Source organism: Paroedura picta, chromosome 6 (genome assembly GCF_049243985.1).
Source record: "Paroedura picta isolate Pp20150507F chromosome 6, Ppicta_v3.0, whole genome shotgun sequence".
Taxonomy (NCBI): Eukaryota; Metazoa; Chordata; class Lepidosauria; order Squamata; family Gekkonidae; genus Paroedura; species Paroedura picta.
The window spans coordinates 112,977,528-112,998,029 of NC_135374.1; the positions used below are offsets into that span (position 1 = coordinate 112,977,528).

General features: G+C 45.5%; 1 protein-coding gene across 6 annotated transcripts in view; it reads left to right on the forward strand.

Moving 5' to 3' along the window:
* Window positions 1-20,502, forward strand: part of KLF12 (KLF transcription factor 12) — a 272,157-nt gene that overhangs the window by 168,202 nt on the left and 83,453 nt on the right. For all 6 annotated transcript variants that reach the window (XM_077343985.1, XM_077343987.1, XM_077343986.1 and 3 more), the window contains one exon: window positions 12,807-12,942. In XM_077343985.1, the coding sequence (XP_077200100.1) occupies window positions 12,807-12,942 (136 nt within the window). The remainder of the gene's footprint in view (window positions 1-12,806; window positions 12,943-20,502) is intronic.

The window sequence follows — 20,502 nt, forward strand, 5'->3', positions numbered from 1 at the left end:
TGAGGATTCTGTGGCCTCACTCCATCACTAACTTCAGGCGTAGTCTGGAGATCTCCCGGAATTACAGCTGATCTCCAGACTACCAAGATTAGTTCCCCTAGAGGAAATAGCAGTTTCAGAGGGTGAAATCTATGATATCATATCCCTGCTGAGATCCCTCAACTCTCAAAAACGCCCCCTTCCTCAGGCTGCGCACCCAAATCTCCAGGAATTTCCATATGTGGAGTTGGTGACCCTCATTCATACAGGAAGCTTGGCCAGGTTGTAATATGGACTCGTGTAGATCCAAGTGTGTCCCAGATGACCATTCTCTGAGAGCAGTGCATTATGGGGATTAGGTGCTCATTCATCATTGATGAGTTTTCATTGGTGAACCTTATTCTAAAGAATGAAATCGCTGCCTGGTGGCATTCCTCTACCCAAATGAGGTTTGCCTTACTCCAGATGGGTCTGGAAGAACTTCCAAAATTATGACATCTCCAGAATACAGAGATCAATTCTTGTGGAGAAAATATTTGTGTTGAGTGGGGATTCTATGGCATTATACCCCAATGAGGCTGTTTTCTTCACCAAACCTTGCCCTCCCCGTGCTTCCCTCCCCCCAAAAATCTCCTGGAATTTCCTAACTCACAGTTCATAACCCAACTCAAACAGTAAATCTGGTGAGGGTTATGAGAATGATCTTGTTGGCAACATGGTGCGTGTGAAATGGTGAAGGAATTACGACTAAATAAACCTCCCATGGGTAACTTTTTGTGTTTGCATTCAAAGCACAGCTGACTTATGGTGACACCACAGAGGTTTTCAAGTCAAGAGACATTCAGAGGTGGTTGGCTGTTGCCTGTCTCTGGGTCACGTCCCCGGACTTCCCTAGATTCCCATTGAAATACTAACCAGGACCAACCCCTTCTAGCTTCTGAGGAGATAGGTCTAAGCTGGACTATCCAGGTTAGGGCCCCATCTGTAGTAGCACTATACATATACCAGCCTACCTTACTGACTAATTGTAAGGATAACTGAGCCAGTGCCCTTTGAATATTTAGGACAGTGATTCCCATTCTGAATCTCAAGTCTGTTACTGTGGGGAATTGCACATTGCTGTTCTAAACCGGATGATATTCGTGGCTGGCCTGATTTCAAGGAAAACGATACAGGGACAGGGATTTTATATAGTTAAATGTTAAATGATTTAAATAGTGAATGATTAAATGTTCGGTGTTGTTGATATTGATGCAGTTACTGAGTATGGGTTGAATCTATCATGTTGGATTTTATGTTCTCTGTGAACCAACCTGAGCCACAAGGGAGGGTGGTATAAAAATGTAATAAACAAACAAAACAAATAAATAATTAGCCAACTCTGAAGTGCTGTGGCCATTTCAAACACAGCCACTCCCCCACCTACCCTTTCCCTCACACCATCCTTCTTAGAGGTGGTAGTGTGGTTTTGAACATTCTAATGTGAGCACTATAGTGTTAAACCAATACAGCGCTCTAGTGCTACAGCAGCACCCTTGGTATGATTTGATTCCATAGTCTCAATTGAGTAAATGTATCTCTGTGGTGCCGTTATAGCACGGAAGTGCTATCTTGGTGTAACGCTGTAATTCTCACATGAGAATGTTTAAGAAAACTCTGAGGCATATTGTTTTGGGGAAAATGGCATTGTCAGAAGCACTGTGGAGTGGGCGTTTTAAACAGCACACCACAGAGATTCAGAAGGGCCACAAAGGGGTAGAATACAGGAGAAAGGTGTTTCCCTACAAAATGACTTATCCCCACTTTGCTAACCTGATGCAAGCAGGTTTGTATGAACACGGAAATAAATGCCACCAACAGCTGGTTACTAAAAAGAGTCTATCTGAAATGACGGTAAAAAATCCAGTAGTAGCCGTTTAGTGTGACAGAATACAAAGGCAGTTTGAAAATCCTCCGTGTTGTGAGAAATACTGTAGTGCAGGGGTGGGCAACTGTGGCCCTCCAGATGTCCATGGACTACAATCCCCATGAGCCCCTGCCAGCATTCGCTGGCAGGGTCTCATGGGAATTGTAGTCCATGGACATCTGGAGGGCCACAGTTGCCCAGTCTTGCCATAGTGGATACATGTACCACTCTATTCCTGTAAGCACAAGGAGGCCTAGTTGATTCCCACTCTCTCTGCCGATGGATGAGCAGGCGCTTAATCCCTAAATGGGACTAAAGGGGCTCTGGGTTTCCCTGATGCTATATATAGCGCATGCTGTATCTCTTATGGGTCTAGGGGATTCCCATGGCTTCTGCTAACTGATTGGGATGCATTCTGGGAAGCATTATTGATTGGAGTATTACTTAACTGCAAGGGTTGCCCTGTACCATCTCTGGCAATATGGCAATATCTCTTGCAGCATGGAAACACTCTAGTAATAGGGCAAAAACTCTGTGACAGAAGTCATTTTGCCATTATTTTTTGTCCAAATATCAGTATGATTCTGCTTTGCCAGCGGCTTGATGATTTCACTTCCGGCGTGGGCTGGAAGTGACATCACTGCATGGCCAGCAATGCCAGCTGAGGCCTCCTATCGAGTCCTCCTGTCCGCCAGCTGATCAGCAGTGGAGGTTGAGGCACCTGGGAGCCACACACAGTCCGCCTGATCTACATCACAGGGCTGTTGTTGAGGGTAAACGGAGAGATAGGAGGACAATGTCAGTCGGTTTGAGCCCCCGCTGAGGAGAAAGGCGGTGCATAAATGAAATGAAAAAAACCTCAAACACTGGTTAAGAAAAACCAAGAGCGCTCTTGGGTCTGTCTCTTTCGCACAGACTAGCAAGACTTCACCCCGAACAAATGAGATTCCCAGACTTCAAGAAAAGGAAGGGCTATCCTAGTGCTTTTAAAAGCAAGCCTCCACCCTTCCTTTTTGGGTTTTGTCTGGATGATGTGATGCAGTTTGACAACAACTGCATTAGAGCAAAGTCACGTCATGGAGAAGGCAGTCTCGCCCGTCTTCAGCGTGGGAGTTTGTTGCTAATATGGGATAAAGGCTTGCTTCCGTTTCATAACAGCAAGCCATTTTATGGAAATTAATCATCTTTGGGAGCCAGCGAGGGAAGTCCACAAAGATGCATTAAACATTAAACTGCCTCAGATTCATTATAATTCAGGATATCTGGTACGGTAGCAGTCATAAAAATGTTGACATTCAGGCTTTCCAGGAGTTCAAGTTCCAGTGATGTAATTCTGATAATAGCTTTTCTCATAAAGCCCTGACTGCTGCCGAATTCTTGAGAACGGGGGGGGGGGGGGGGGGGATAGCTCAGATCTGTATGGCCTGTTTTACAGAGTGACTTTTTTTAACACGAGAGAGCTGCTTCTTTTGAGAATTCCCCAGCATGAAAAATCACTGCTGTCATCAAAAAAATATATATTGTAGTTCTCTTTAATGAGCTGATCTTTTTAAGAAGGGGCGTCTCACACAAAAATGGGCACACACAAGACTATCCTGCTTTATGAGGATCTATGGAGTGCTTGGCTCTTTTTCACACTTTTGAATGTGGAGAAGCCCATGAAATATTTTCCAGGCTATGAGGAGCCCCCGATTCAGGCTGGAAGTGATGTCAGCTGGCCACGCCTCCGTGCCACACCGGAGGATGACTGGAGGAGAGAGAAAGGAGGCCGTTTAAGGCAGGGGTTAAGTATCCAAGCCCCGCCCCCTTTCCCAGGCGTTGTAACTACATGAGAATGTGACACCACCCCCCCCCCCCCCCCGATCAATGGAAGTTGTCAATTTCTTGCTTTCATGGCGATGCCTGGGATAACTAGTGGCCAAGTCCATTAACTTTTAATTTTTTGGCTTTTAATTAATATTGTTATTTCTTTTATATTTTAACCATTATGTATTAATGGCCATATTGTTAACCGCCCTAAACCAGCTTTCCAGGAAGGGCAGTCACAGAAATTCATTCAAATAATAAATAAATTAAGGTAGAATATAGGGGAAAGTGGCTGGATGGAGTCACTGAAGCAGTTGGTGCAAACTTAAATGGACACCGGGGTCTCCCAGATGTATACCCCACTCTTCTCGGGGTGGGGACCTAAAGCAGCTTACATCCTTCTCTGCTTTTCCATTTTATCCTCATAACAACCTTGTGAGTAGGGTTGAGCACTCCAACATGCTTCAGTGAGCACCAACACCTGAGGCGGCCAGCGCCACAGCGCAGAGGGGAGGGGTGGCCGCCGCCACCCCTCCCTCTGCGCCGTGGTGCTGGCCGCCTCAGGCGTCGGTACTCACCGAAGCGGCCAAAGCGTGCCGGAGCGCTCAACCCTAGTTGTGAGGTAGGGTTAGGCTGAGAGAGTGACTGGCCTAACGTCACCCAGTGAGCTTCCGTAGCACGAGTTGGGATTCAAACCTGGGTCTCCCAGATGCTATCCCGGGGCACTTAAACACTCCATCACACTGGCTCTCACAGTTGGTCAGTTGGTCAATATTGTCTGCTCAGACGGGCAACTCCACGGTGTCGCTGTAGCGCACATGTTTTTTACCTCATCAACCACCTGATCCTTTTAGTGGGGGTTTGAACCAGGGATCTTCTGCATGCCAAGCAGATGCTCTTCCACCCAGACTCCTTCCTGAATCTCAAAGTCCTTTTGCGATCTTGGCTGCCTTCAGACCTAAACAGCAAGCTGTCAACGGGTTTGGGACAAACCCCGCTTCTGGCCAAGCCTGCGTGTTCCCCTTGCTCCATCTACGTCCCTCCTCCTATCACACATGGAGCTGGATTCAAAATTTCCTGACTGGATTGAGTTCCACTTCCCCATGAAGCAGCCGGGAAAAGAAGAAATGAGTCACTGAAGGAGGGGGCAGATGGTAGTGGTTTCACTTCCCTTTCTCCGCATCCGGCTTGCTCTCTTCCAGGTGCCCCAGCCATCTCATTCTTTCGCCATAGTTGCAGTACCTCATGCTGAGGAGAGAGCAGGTGCACATGAACACACATGAAATGATCTCATCTTGAATCAGATTCTTGGTCCATCCAAGTCAATATTGTTCACTCAGACTGACAGCCAAGGTCCCAATATTCCCTTGCTTTCAGATAGAGCAGTCATTTTCAACCTTTTTTTGCCCCAGCTCTCTGAAGAGCTCTTCTTAGGCCCAAGGCCCCCTGCACTAGGCTGGCCGTATGCACAAGAGCTAGGCTAAAAAAGGCCTAAGCTAAGAGTGAACTAACTAGACTCAACATGCCTTGTCTTATATGTATGTGTGTGTGTGTGTGTGTGTGTATTTCCTAAGAGCCTCTTGTGGCGCAGAGTGGTAAGGCAGCCATCTGAAAGCTTTGCCCATGAGGTTGGGAGTTCAATCCCAGCAGTCGGCTCAAGGTTGACTCAGCCTTCCATCCTTCCGAGGTTGGTAAAATGAGTACCCAGCTTGCTTGCTGGGGGGTAAACGGTAATGACTGGGGAAGGCGCTGGCAAACCACCCCATATTGAGTCTGCCATGAAAGCGCTGGAGGGCATCACCCCAAGGGTCAGACGTGACTTGGTGCTTGCACAGGGGATACCTTTACCTTTACCTTTATATATTTCCTGCAATTCAGAATTCTAGAACATTTGATCATTTGATCATTCTAGAACATTTTTCTTCTTGTTGAATGCATTAGTTCAAGCACACTCAGAGGAACGGATTACATAATTCCTCCCCCCCCCAATGAAGGTTGAAGTTCCTAGAAGTTAATGACATCATACATGACAAAAAGGGTATTTCATCGGTTCCATTACTAGAGCCTCCCATAAACCCTTTGGGCTCTCCTTCTCACATGTTTCAGAAATCCCTATCTGTAGTGATGGCCACAGGAATAGACAGCTTTAAAAGGGATTTGATAGATTCATGGAGGATCAGTCTATCATTGGCAATGAGCCACGGTGACTGAGAGGAACCTCCATGCCTAAAACGATAAGCTTCTGGATCACAGAGCCAGGAGGCAACATCAGGGGAAGGCCTTGGTCTTTATGCCCTGTTGTTGGCCATCCAGAGGAACTGAATGCCCACTGGGTGAAACAGGATGCTGGATTATATGGACCATTGGTTTGATCCAGCAAGGCTCTTCTTATGTTCATACCCACAATGTCCATAGATGCCAGTAAGTAGCATTAGATGTAATGGAGCAGGACAGGGGTGTTAGAGGCACAGATGTGGCTTTCAAGCAATGGCCACGCCTTTAATGGCACATCTAATTTGAATTGGTTAACACTAAGCTGCCATCTTGCTCGCATTTCATTGTGCTCTTAGCCCCCACCTTTGCACCTCTGGGACTTGGCTTTGACTTGTATTTTAGGTGGAGTTATTTCCTGTAGGTTTAAACGTGAATTGGAAGATTGAGTGATAAGGAAAGGGGGTGGAGAGGTGGAAGCCAGGTTAGAGTAATTGGAAACCGACAGGGACAATCGCAGTGATTTAGTTTGCCACCTTGTCCACCTGGAAAACATTTCCTTCCGTTATTTCTTATCTTTAGCCTTTGTTTGTCTGCTTCACTAAATCCCAAGAAAGGGCAGCGTTGTGAACAAGGCCGTTGTTGGTAGATTTACATCCTTCTGTCCCTTAAAGTTACTGAGATTAGAAGGGAGCAACTCTGTTTAGGACGGCACTGGAAGAGTCTCCTGTCAAGCCAGTCATAAAAATCAGTCGAACACCACTAGACAATGGTAGAAGCCACTTGAATCCAATTATGTGTTTCCAGGTTGTTAGATTTCTGACAGCTAAATTCCCTTATCAGCAGCTTAATTAGAAATTGTGATGGTGCCATGTCATCATTCATATGGGCGAACCCTTCATATCTGGCAGAGTCCAAAGTGAAACTTCCGTCCCCTTGTAACTTCCCTCAACACACACACACAGACAGCTTAATTTAAAAACCTTAGGGAAGTGCATTCATATAATCATTTGGATAACTACTAGACAAACAGCATCAGGCAAATTTGAGATCTTGATATTTTATTGTCTGACTGAAGAAGCGAAGGGGAGGGGGGAAACAAACTCAACCGGAAATGTACTGAGAATTCATCAAAGGTCGGGTTGCAGCAGATGGAATTTATATCAAAAGGAATATCTTTATTATGTAGTGTACATAATGTTGTTAAAATTATAAAGTCTGAATATCAGGCTGCATTGAAAGTCATGCAGAATCAGTTTTACAAATGCCTCATAAAAAGCTGATGGTAATGACCAACACAAGACTGTACCCATTTCAGCCCCTTTGGCCTTCTTTAGTGGCCAATAGTCCAAACCATAGTTTTTAGAAACACATCCAGAAAAGAAACAATATGTAATTTAACCCTGACCAAGTGGTATTATCTCATTTATTGCATGGTTTAATGTTGGCCTATAAAGCAAACCATGGATTCTGTCACATGGTAACTATTTTTGTTATTGTTAGTTGTGAAGTTATGTCCGACACATTGAAACCCCATGGACAATGATCCTCCAGGCCTTCCTGTCCTCTACCATTCCCCGGAGTCCATTTAAGTTTGCACTGACTGCTTCAGTGACTATGCTTACACATAAATCATCCATTGGTAGTATAATCTGGTACAGAGTTTCAAGCTTTTCTGGATATGTACTCAACTACCAATAAGATTGTTGTTGTTGTTAGGTGCGAAGTCATGTCCAACCCATCGCAACCCCATGGACAATGATCCTCCAGGCCTTCCTATACTCTTCCATTCCCCAGAGTCCAATAAGTTACATGTTTCCAACTAAAGTATAGATAATCATAACCTTGATTGGCCAATGACTGAATAATGCCGCTGCACGGCTCCTCATGGAGAACCGGTAGAGGTCCCATATTCATCCTACACTCCAGCCGCTGCATTGGTTACTGGTGGAGTTCCAGATCAGGGTCAAGGGTTTGGTACTGATCTTTAAGGCCCTGTGCAGTCTGGGGCCTGTATATCTGAGGGACTGCCTCTCCCAATGTGCTCCCCAGAGAGCATTGTACTCTGCTAACACCAATTTGTTGGTAATCCTTTGCACCAAAGAAGTTCATCTGGTTTCAACCAGAGCCAGGGCCTTTTTGGTGCTGGTTCCAACCTGGTAGAATGAGTTGCCAGTTGAAATCTGGGCCCTGACAGAGCTCCCAGCATTCTGCAGGGCCTGTAAAACAGTACTCTGAGACCATGGCTGACTGAATCTACACAAACCTCCCCCCTTTTACTTCCTCATTAGCTTCTTCCCCCCGCCATTTATACCACCTACAGTCTTGGTAGTTAGTGGACAGGGACTGGTTTTTAATCGTGTTTTACTATGGTATTTCCATTATTGTGTTATTGTGTTGTGGCTTTATTATTGCAAACCAAGTCTCTGGCAGGCTGGATCCAGTTTGTTGTGGCCTAGTTTCCCGACATGAAAACATCACCCTGTCTTCCCTGCATAGCATCATTGGTGTCTAAGAGTATCTTTCCCTCTGCCCATGAAAGGACGTTCGCATTCAGCATTCATGACTAAGAAATTATTGTCTTGTGGCATTAGCAGACTCTCTGCTTAATTAGATGCATCATTCAGAAAGGGCACAGTAATACAGCTGCCGTTTCCAAGTCTCTGCTACACAGAGGAGGTTGATGGAGTATCCTTCGCAAATAGGTTTTAATGGTGAAAGATGCTGCTCCCATTTAATTTGCTAACAGGGTATCCATAGTACATGCCCTTCTGGCAAAAGAATGCTAATAATTGCTATTTGTGGTTTGCTTATGCAGTTGGCATCATGGACTGAGTCTACAAAACAGGAGGAGAGTCTTGAGTATTTACTTCAAAGGAAGTCAACCCTGAGTGTAAAACGGCGGCCCCTGTACTCACACCAAAATTATTGTCAAACATAACTGTAACTTGTATGGGAATGTAAGACAGCCTTCTCTCCCGCCCTTTTTTTTTGCGGGGGGGGGGAGGCATATCTGGGGGGGAGCAGTGTTGTATTTAAATAGCTGCAGTATTTGCTAAGATCAAAGGTTTGCCTGCTTGCATGAAAATTTTTGTTGTTCTCTGAAAGTCAGGGCTAGAAAAAGCCTTTATTCTGACTAATGTTCTCTAGTTACTAAACACTGAGCTGTAAGGAGAAGAACAAACATTTCAAGAGTCTTGATAAAATGACAGGATTTGACAACCCAGAGGGAGAGCTTAATGTTATAATAACGATGGATTAGAAGTGGCTTCCCTCTATTTTCCCTAAAGCAGAACCTTCTCCCACCAAATAATTGTAACTCTCTTGGGGTGTTTTAAGTTCTTCTCCTAGAACAGACCTCAGTTTATGCTTTTGAAATGTACATGATTTGCACTGTGCATTTTAGTCCAGGTTTTAAAAAAACTTACCACGGGAAAGCAGGTTTTTCAAAAATTGTTTTAGTTCTGTTACCTGTTCCATCAATATATGAAACCTGAGTAGTTATCAATATCTAGCATTAAGCCATTTATTGTTTTGATTCTTAACATTCTTTGAAAAAGTTCAGAGATCATAATGCCGGCAGGGCATTATGGCAGGGGCTGGCAGGGGCTGATGGGAATTGTAGTCCATGAACATCTGGAGGACCACAGATTGACTACCCCTGCCTTGTAGGAGGAACTTATTAGGCACTGCCTTAAAAATTGTCCAATTGGGAGATTTTCTTTTAACTAGGATGGTAAGAATTAAACTCTAATAAAGTATTACAGTCTGTAGGTTTTGATAAGTAGAAACGGATAATCAGTCATCATAATTTTTATGTACATACATGACCAAAAGAGAAATGGTAGTTAAATGGAAGTTACATTCAAATTTAATAGTATCATGTATGGAATTAGCTCATGAAATAAATTCTTGCAAGAAGGTGGAGATTCAGTGATGTATGCTTTCATCTGCCATGTTATGCATGCATTCCATTTATTGGGACCTTTTGCTCCTAGCCTTTTGGCAGTGCCTTCCCAGTTGTTTAGTCTTTGATCAAACCATGTACCTGTCCCCAATTTTTCATGCTAAGGGATGCTAGTGGACAATGCATTGAGGAAGTGTGAGCTATGTTAAGTGTCTTGATTTGCTGTCCTTTTGCTACAAGGTCTTATCTGGCTTTTCACAGGAAGATGTTGTGTCTTGGATCCTGCATAGTTTGTTTTCCTACTTAAACTGGTACTTAGAGTAGAAAGGGATATAAGCACCCTGATGCTATTGTTCTCTAGTCTTGGCCATGTATCGATCGGGTCTACATTTTTCCAATAAGCTGATCTTTGCATCAAGTTAAGGTCTCTTACTGTGGCAATCAATAGAAATCTCCTGGACCCTGAGGAACAACATGAGGGGGTAGGGGAAATCAGTATAAATTGCCTATTCAACCCTACCTTACCAAGAGGCCAGCTGTTTTGCACAGAACTGTTACAGATAGAGTAGCGGCCTGCTTTTTTAAGCCTCCTTAGGCAGAAACTCCTAGTTTATTGGGGGGGGGGATAGGAATCGCCCCACTTCTCCTTCAAGGAGCTCAGATGGTATTTATGATTCCCACAAGGTGCCTTGACAGTTACAACAATAAAATGAAGCCCAAGTGTAGCCAGGAAGAAGGGGAGATGGTACTTTTTGCTGGGCTGAGAGCCCTTTCCAACTGAGAAGGATAACACACCAGCCTTCCAATGTGTTAACACCTCATGAATGGAAGGTCCAGATGTGATGGGCTTGTGACCTAAGGCTTGGTCCCCAGATTGGCTGAAGACCCCCAGAGCACACATAGGACAGGATGTGAAAAGAGGAACTATTTATTTGTTAGAGGGGAGAGACTCTTGAATGAACTTCTTGGGTCTGTGGTTGAGAGTGTGTGAATATAAGTTTTGTCTTGAAGGATGATGGCAAAAGAGGCTCACCCAGCCCTAGGTTTGAGGGCATCCTGTAACTGTCAGATATCAAATGTAATATGGATTGTAAATCTTCTAGTTACCAACTGGCCTTGTGTTTATTTTAATCAGCATACCTCAAATCTGTCCTTTTCAGTAGCCTGAGGTAAGCCTTGTACTACATTTGATGTTAACCAAAAGACCAAGAAGCAATAGGTGAGCCTTGTAGAACTAATGTTTGTTTAACTTGGGGAAAGTTTACTCAAACCATAGCCCCCTTGCGTGGCCACTTGACAGCACCCAGTGATGCTGACTTCAGGAGACCCATGAGAGAGCTAGAGGGGCTGGATTTTACCAAACGTGGTAGCAGCAACAATAAAGGGGGGCAAAACAGTTACTGGAGTAGACACACAATGTAGCAGAGACTATGATGGTCAATCGGAAGCCAGGACCACATTCAACAAGTTTGTGGTCCTTGGCTCCAAGGAGGCAATTTGGCCTCAATCAGGGCCAAGACGTTCTCAGTCCTGGCCCCTATTTGTTGAAACGAGCTCCTGGAGGAGCTCATTCCACCAATGAGCTCTTCCACCAAGCCGTTGGTTGTGGCCAATGACTGTAAAACATCTATAGGCCCTCCCAACAAAAAAAGGTACCCCCCCTCCAGTAGAGACATCCACCCTGGGAAGCCCTCTAGCAGGGACCAGTTTTCTGGATGGAAAGTCGATCATTGCTGCTAATCAGATACTGCTAAATAGTTAACAGGTTTTTAATTGGAGTACGCTAATGTTTTATTGTGGTTTTCATTGTTGTGACTGTTAATTTGTAATCAAAGTCTGTACACTACCCTGAGCCGGTCTTGGGAGGGTGGTTTAGAAATATTGTTATTTATTTATTATTTATTATTTATTATTTATTATTTATTATTTATTATTTATTATTTATTATTTATTATTTATTATTTATTATTTATTATTTATTATTTATTATTTATTATTTATTATTTATTATTTATTATTTATTATTTATTTTTTGAGAGCCTCTTCTGGCACAGAGTGGTAAGGCAGCAGACATGCAGTCTGAAAGCTCTGCCCATAAGGCTGGGAGTTCGATCCCAGCAGCCGGCTCAAGGTTGACTCAGCCTTCCATCCTTCCGAGGTCGGTAAAATGAGTGCCCAGCTTGCTTGCTGGGGGGTAAACGGTAATGCCTGGGGAAGGCACTGGCAAACCACCCCGTATTGAGTCTGCCATGAAAACTCTAGAGAGCATCACCCCAAGGGTCAGACATGACCCGGTGCTTGCACAGGGGATACCTTTACCTTTTTATAGAGTTTTTGCCGAAATACTAGACACCCCAGACCAGATGTCAACACTTCCGGGTCACATGGGCAGTGATGTAGACATGTTGCTGTATGTCAGATAGATAAATAATAATAGCAGTAGTAGACCACGCTTACTATGATTACAACAGAGATTAGTGACCCCTAGGTCTCCTCTCTGCCATGGTCATGGCTAGGAATTAAGTACCTGGTGTAAGGAAGGTGTCATACTGAAGTTCCCAGTCCCTACAGATTGCAAGCAGTGAGAGAGTGAGAGAGCAGGCCACAATGCAATCATGTCCTGCTTATTTAATCTGCCGGGCATTAGGGGCAAAGGAAGAGAAATGCCACCTGCTCGTGATCTCGGAGAAGGGTCTTCCCCGTAAAGTCTGGTTCCAGCCTTAATAGGAATATCTTTAGGATCAAACTGCAGCCCTTCTCCTCATTCATACCAGCAGAGTAACCTATGTGAGATGACCATCAATCAACCTGATTGTGTGCGAAACGACAAAGGGAAACTGGAAATGGCCAAACCCGTATGCCTCCTGTTCTCAGCGTGGCAAGAATATCCATATCCCGAAGGAGCTGGAGGTGTGCACCCCATGTGTTCTTCCTGAGCAGTGTCGGTATCACGTTGCGCATTTTAATCCGTTGTGTCTCTTTTCATTCCCCACCCAGCACAAATGGACCCCCGTGGCCTGTCTCCCAGGCAAATTAAGAGCGACAGCGATGACGACGACCTGCCCAATGTGACCTTGGATAGCGTTAATGAAACTGGATCCACCGCCCTGTCTATAGCCAGAGCCGTTCAAGAGTAAGTATCAGGTTCTCAGGGTTAGGTCAAAGCGGCCAGGGCCTGATGGAAACACCGGGTCATGTGGCAGTTCTCTGGATATGTTGCCCTATATCTGCACCCGTAGCATTCCCAAACCACTTTGTCTGTTAGCGGTGCCTTTCCTAGCGGATCATTCAGTCTCTAGAGCAGGGGTGGGCAAGCTGTGGCCCTCCAGATGTCCATGGACTACAATTCCCATGAGCCCCTGCCAGCATTCGCTGGCATTCGCTGGCATTCGCTGGCAGGGGCTCATGGGAATTGTAGTCCATGGACATCTGGAGGGCCACGATTTGCCCACCCGTGCTCTAGAACAAGCTAGGGATGTGTGTGGCTATGATTGTCTGGCATAAAGTTGTAGCTTGCAGTTGGAATATGATTTTCAGTTTCTCTTCCTTTTCTGCAAGCAAGTTGTAGAATTGGTGTATAGTTTGCTAAAAGTTTATCCATGCATTTAAATTAACCTGGCCAGTGATGTAGCGAACTGTTTTTTTTCTCGAGGGACAGTTTTTGAACACTGCTGCAGTTTAATGTTCTGCACACTTCAAAGAATGCTACTAGCTCAGTGGATTTCTTTTTTTTAAGAAAAGGTTTTGGTTTGAGCTCAGGAAAATCATGGCTGTGTTCCTGAATTTGTGGATGTTCAAGATATGTCTGGAAAAGTGGGTTGGGGTTTATTGTGGTGGGGTATTTACACTGTTGGATAGCATTGTTGATATGGCCATTTTAGAGGTGGTGAAAGTCACAGAAAATTTGTGTAACTAACCCAGCCAATGATTTGATTTATACGGTGAATAAGGGAACACCTGTCCAACGAGTAGCTCAGAATTTGCAAAGGGTAGGAGGTACAATACTTAAGAGGTACATATCCTCACAGGGGCTATTCCTCATCCCTTATTATTTATTACTTGTTTACATTGCTCTCTCCTCTGTTTTACCCTCACAACAACCCTTTGTGGTGGAATAGACTGAGCGTGTGTGACTGGCCGAACGTCACCCAGCAAGTTTCCTTGGCAGAGTGGGGATTTGAACCCAGATCCTAGTCTGAAACTCTAACTACTACACCACACCAGTTCTCCTTGGAACACTGAGATCAAGCAATGAAGCTGGATTGCTGGCATCAATCCTCAGGGAGTTCCTACTATCCTCTGCATCAAATAGCCTTCTCCTTGGTAGCTTCCATCTTGTGGAATTCTCTCTCTCAGAAAACCCTCCTTATCTTTGGCTGTCTTAGCTGGGTAGTTTTAAAAGTTCTTCCCCTCCCTCTTTTTGATACATTCTGTTGTTGGCACATTTAATTTTGCTGCTGCTTCTTTGGAATTAATATGTTTTTTTTAATGCAGGTGGTTTGTTGTTTGGATTTTAATTTATTGACTTACATCCTACCACTCTGCGTAACAAAGTCCAAGTTTAGTAACTTTAAGTTAGGCTTGGGATGTCATGCTGCAGACGGAGCCTGGGGATCCCCTGCTATTACACCCGATCTCCAGGCAACCAAGATCAGCTCCCCAGGAGAAAATGGCTGCTTTGGAGGGTGGAGTCTATGGCACTCATGTCAGATCCATGTCGACTTTGCTGGCTTTACAAATAACAGTCCCAAATGACCCTGGCAGGAAGCTGACCAACAGGCAATTCTTGACAAGCAATGACAATGCACACACTTGGCATATTACCAACAGCGGTTTATTGAAGTAGTGACATGAAGCTCATGATTATTCTTGCCAGAACTATATTGACAGGCGATACATTGGTCCAGATACCCCAAGAGTCTCCACCCCCAACTGATTTCAACCTGCCTCATTCCCAAGGATCAGGAAGACTCTTCCATTCTCGTGAAAAGTGTGTAAAACGAACTTTGCACCCAGGTGCTCATTACATCAGGTGCTCATTACACTTTGCTCCCCCAAAGTGGCACTTTTCTGTATTGAGAAATAGTATCGCTGAACTGCCGTTTTGGCAGCACTTTTGCGTCTATTCTTAATTCAGTGTGGCATTCAGAGGCATTGGGAATGCTGATTTTCGGAAATATTAATCTGCCAGCGAAAGAGAGAAAGCGCGTCACTGAGGAGTAGTTATAATAATCCTGGGGTTAGGTCAAAACTTTTCGGGTGGCTGCCGTAGGCAAGTCTGTCCCCATGAGAACAGAGCATGAATATCAGAAGTGAGCTGTGATGTGGGTAGCATGACATTATCAGGGCGGGAGGAGGGTGGTGAGGGGGAGCTGGCTGGGAACAGGTAAGCGTCTGTGAAGGATTCGGAAAGTCTGAGGCAAGTGAGCCTGTATTAAATAAGGAAGGAGGCAGAGATGATCAAGTTCTGCATCCAGGAAGCTCTGTGCCGAACGTGTTCACCAGATTTGTACAAACCTCCCCGTGCTTCCTTGTTTTAGGGACTTCTGAGTACCAGGGCCTTGCCAGTGAAATTGAAGTGGCTTTTTCTAAGCTTTCCCTCTGAGGCTGGCTCAGCTACTGGGGCTGTTCTGCCTAAACCAGCTTCTTGATACTATTGCTTAATTTGCTGTATATGGAATTGATGCGGAAGATCCCACGGAAATAATTCACCTCCCAGATGTTTCCAGCCACACCTGGGAGTAATGATGCTTCTGTTTTGATAAAGTTTCTGTCCCCTCCACCCAGACACACCCCATGTTCCTGTGGTTCATTGTCAGTGGTACAGAGGTAAATTTGGGGTAGTACAGGAGCACTTCGTGACTCTACAACGATAAACTAAGGTTATACCTAAGATCCAGCTTGATGTAGTGATTAAAAGCAGCAGCTTCTAATTTGGAGAACTGGGCTTGATTCCCCACATCTCTATAGGAAGCCAGCTGGGTGCCCTTGGGCCAGTCACAGTTCTCTCTGAGTTCTCCCAGCCCCACCTACCTTACAGGTTATCTGTTGTTGGGAAAGGAAAGGAAGGTGATTGTAAGCCACTTTGATACTTCTCCAGGCAGTAAAAAGTGGGTTACAATACACCAGTCCTTTTTATACAACAAAAATTAATTTCAGGTTTGTTTCCCCTTAAATTAAATTGCTTAGAATTACTGGTGGATTTAGTATTAGAGTATGTCCTAGATACAGCCTGAATGGGTACCTCGGGGAAATTCAGCATATCTCACCAGAAATCTATATTGCGGCCTCATTTGGAATATCGTGTACAGCCCTGATTACTACACCTCAAAAAAGATATCTTTGGTACAGAAAAGGGCAAATTAAACCACCTTCCCTATAAAGAAAGATTAGACCAGGTGTAGTCAAACTGCTCCCCTCCTGATGTCCATCGACCTCAATTCCCATGAGCCCCTGCCAGCATTTGCTGGCAGGGGCTCATGGGTATTGTAGTCCATGGACATCTGGAGGGCCACAGTTTGACTACCCCGGGATTAGACGTTGCTGTTGACATTGCAGGGAACTAAGAACTGAATTCTAAATCAAGCATAACCATTGTGCCTCGTACACGGCCGATGGTTTTCTCGTTTGGACTAGGACGGGGATTCTCATAGTTGGCCGGCGATGCCGGACTTCAAGCGACTGCATTTTCTCGCCGTTGTTTCTTTCCCTCCTCTGTTGTGTTTGTCAGATAAGATCTGAGCACTCTTTGTCCTTGAAGCAGTTTCATTTTTATCCTGCGCCACCATTTCTAGCGTGCATCCGCTGTAATTAGCAGTTTATATTAGATAGGCTAGTCTTCAAGCATGTCTCCAAAAAAAAAACGCTTCGACTTCGCAGATCAGCCTTTCAAACGTCTCATGACATTGTTTTCCCACAGAGCTGCTTCTTCTTCCTTAATTAATCACTTGGCTGATCCCGCTTAATCAAGGCCCTCTTAATGAATTGGACAGCGTTGCGTGCTGGGTCTGAAACGGTACGGTGTTGTCAGCAAATAAAACCAGAGGCAGTCGGATCGTTCGCTGAGAGCAAAGGAAGGCAACTGAGCAAGGGCAAGCAATCACTGCCCTCAGGAATTTGCTTTTTTCCTCAAGGGGTATCAAAAAGTGGCCGAAGCCCCATGGAAGAGAGTTTCAGAGGGTAGCTATGTCGGTCTGTGGGAGAGCAGCTAGATTTGAATCCAGGATCACCTGACAGACCAACAGGATTTTGAGGGGTGGGAGTTTCAAGAATCAGAGCTCGGCATTGGAGAAAGAGAGCTGCCTCTCAAAAACTCACCCCACCCCCTTTGGCCAATCTTGTTTGTCTCCGAGATGCTTTTGGATTGAGCCAAGGTGCAGTTGAATTGAGCCGAACCATTATTGGAAGTATTTGCAGTCTGTAGCTTCAGCTTCAGCTGAGTCCGATTATCAAAATGTTTGCTGTATCCAGCCCCAGCCATTTCCTTGCTTCCTAAACCAGGGGGTAGCCTTGTGTTCTGTCTAAATGGGTGTGATAGTTAGAGAACCGTGATGTAAGTCACCCATGAATTCATCCCATTGAAGAGGAGTTCTTTTCGTGCTGCTTTTCTCTACCTGAAGGAGTCTCCAAGCAGCTGACAATCCCCTCCCTTCCTTTCCCTGTGACAGGCACCTTGTGAGGTAGGCAGGGCTAAGAGAGTTCTGAGAGAACTGGAACTGGCCCAAAGTCCCCCAGGGACATAGGGGGGAGTGGGCAATCCAACCCAGTTCTCCAGATCAGAGGCTGCTGTGTTTAACCACTAAAGCAAGCCAGGTGTTGTTCTTGCTGCTTGTTCTAGGACAGGGGTAGTCAAACTGCAGCCCTCCAGATGTCCATGGACTACAATTCCCATGAGCCCCTGCCAGCATTCGCTGGCAGGGGCTCATGGGAGTTGTAGTCCATGGACATCTGGAGGGCCACAGTTTGACTACCCCTGTTCTAGGAACCCCAAGGGTCCCAGAAATGTCTTGTCACAGGAGAAGTCAGCCTCCTGTGTGCCGGTGCAGAGTCTCCTGGGAAAACTGCTTTTGGGTTTCCTTTCACTGCCTCCATTAGTCAAATTGAGAGAAGCTAACAGTAAGACATTGCCCTGCACCACGGCAGCTGCGATTCTGCCTTTTATTGCAGGAAGTGGCAGATCAGGAGGGGATTACAGCAGGGATTGTAGAAAAACAAGCGGCAGGAAGGCCCTCGCATGGTCTCTTTAAGAGTTTTCTGCCGAAAAGGAAACTTCCTGAGTGTCTGTGTGCACATTTCGCGAATTAATAGCTGCAAGAACCCACTGGGTTTGACAAATCGCGCTCATTGCTTTGCCCTGCTTAACCCCGTGGCTAATCACGATTGGGATTTGAGAGGGGAAGGATGCCGCTCCAAAGGCCGCTGCGGCATTCCAGCGCAAGGTCAGTGGCAAAGCGTTTAGGCATTCATATTTTAATTCAAGAATGTGAATCACCGATTGCTGGAGGAGACTGCGGGAGTGGTGCTGGGCTAAAAATAAAACCTTGGCTTATCAGCCGTATACAGTTCCTCTCAGGCCTCGCTGTCGAGCCAAGCACTGCCCACCGCGCTCTCCGGGCAGCTACCAAGCGCTTCATAACCGCTGTCTTTACAGCTAGTAGCTGGCGTAAGGAGACCAGATTGTCCCACTTTTGGAGGGACATCTGGGGGTACCTGGCAAATTGTATTTATGTTGAAATTAAAAAATATATATTACAATACTATTTTTGTGTTCTATGCGTTCTATGAAACTTTTTGTTGCTCCATATAGACCAAATGTTTAATCAAGAACCCCCTCCCCCCCCCCGCCCGGTCAATGGTGTCCCACTTTACCAATGTTAAAATCTGGTCACCTTAAGCTGGGGACCTTCGGCACGCTAAGCATTTGGTCTCCCCATGAGGCAGGATTCCCTCATCCAAGCCCAGGTATCCTTTGAAGGGTGGTGTGCAGCTTCTGTTTATATTTCCGTGTCAACTAAGGGTCCTTTCCACGTAATAGATCGGCCAACAGATGTGGTAGAATATGTTTGGGATGTTGCATTTTCCATCATCTCCAGAAAGGCTTGAAAAGGAATATGTAGACTTGGCCGCAGCCCAGAATTGATTGATGTCAACTCTTGGGAACAATTTTGAAGGGGCCTCTCTGCCTACACTCCTCCCCACCTCCATCTTCTGAACCTTGGGGACTATAAACTTAGTGTTGACCTGTCAACTCCAGGTTCAGAGGGAGTTCCTGTGATGGAACAGTTTGCCTTATGTTTTAGGAGTTTCAAGTAATCTCTAATGGGTTTTTATACTTTTATGAATATTTGTATCTGGTGTTAATGATGTTAGCCTACCCCAAGACCACTGTTGGAGAGGGGTGGCCTAAAACTCTCATAAATAAATAGATTAAATATTTATTCAGGATCATTTCTATAATCCCAGTGGAGGAAGGGGTTATCCCACTCTAGGGGCTTGAAAGCCCCGACCTGGGCAGCCCAGGCTAGCTTGATCTTGTCAAATCTCAGAAGCTAAGCAGGGTAGGCCTTGGTCAGTCTTTGGATGGGAGACCACCAGGGAAGTCCAGGGTTGCAACACAGAGGCGGGTAATGGCCAATCACCTCAACATCTCTTGTCTTAGAAGCCCTATGAGGTCTCCATGAGTCAGCTATGGGAAAGCTGAAAGTGGCTTACAAAAAAGGGGGGATCCCAAGGATCTTCTAGGCAGGGCAATGGGTCTACCAGCCCGGCACACTCAGGGTCAGAGGATATAGACTAGTGGTTGCCAACCTGTGGCCTTCTAGATGTTCAGCCCTTGCTGGCAGAGGTTCATGGGAATTGTAGCCCATGGATAAGCTACAGTTTGGCCACCTTTGAAAGAGACAAAGCACCCTTTGGCTCATCCCATGCTACAGAAAATGAGAAGCAGATTTTGAGTCTAGGTTTTGTTCAATTGGCTTGAGTCATTCCTCCCATACCCCATGCTTAGTACTTCCCCATACTAAGGGATGTTGAGATGCCCCAGAACCAAAGCCACAAAATCAGTCTGGAAGACACAGTTCCTGTTGTGGATGGGATTTGTTCAGTGCTCCTTTAGACAAGGAGCTAGGTGGTCCCGGAGCAATCCTGTTCCTAGCTAATGTGATATCGCATGTAGGGTAATGGCATGAAAATGGGGGACCACCTCTTCCAGTCTCCACGCAGACCTGAAGCCTGATATACCTTGGGCCAGTTGTTCTGCCTCATCCATTTTGTTGTGTTGACTTGAGTCAGTGAAGAGAAAGAGACATGTTGTCTCCATCTCCAGGTTAAAATTGTAACAATACATTGTGTGTTTCTACCCATTCATGGTGGGCAGGGTCCAGAAAGAGGGGATGGGTGGTTTTCCCGTGTTTCCCTGGGACAAATGTCAGGTTTCAAATTTCATATTGCTTCCTTCTGCCAAACCTTTGGCACGAGGGCCATTTCAGATATTACAGTGAAGAGCCGTGTATGAACCCAAGGAGAGCCCTACTGGATGTGACAGTGGGTCTTGGAGCCCAGCACCCTGGCTCACACAATGACCAACCAGTTCCTTTGGATGGCCAACCATAGGGCATAGAGGCCAAGGCCTTCCCCTGATGTTGCCTCCTGGGATTCTGTGTAAAGTAGTATTTCCTTTTGTCTTTCCTGAGCC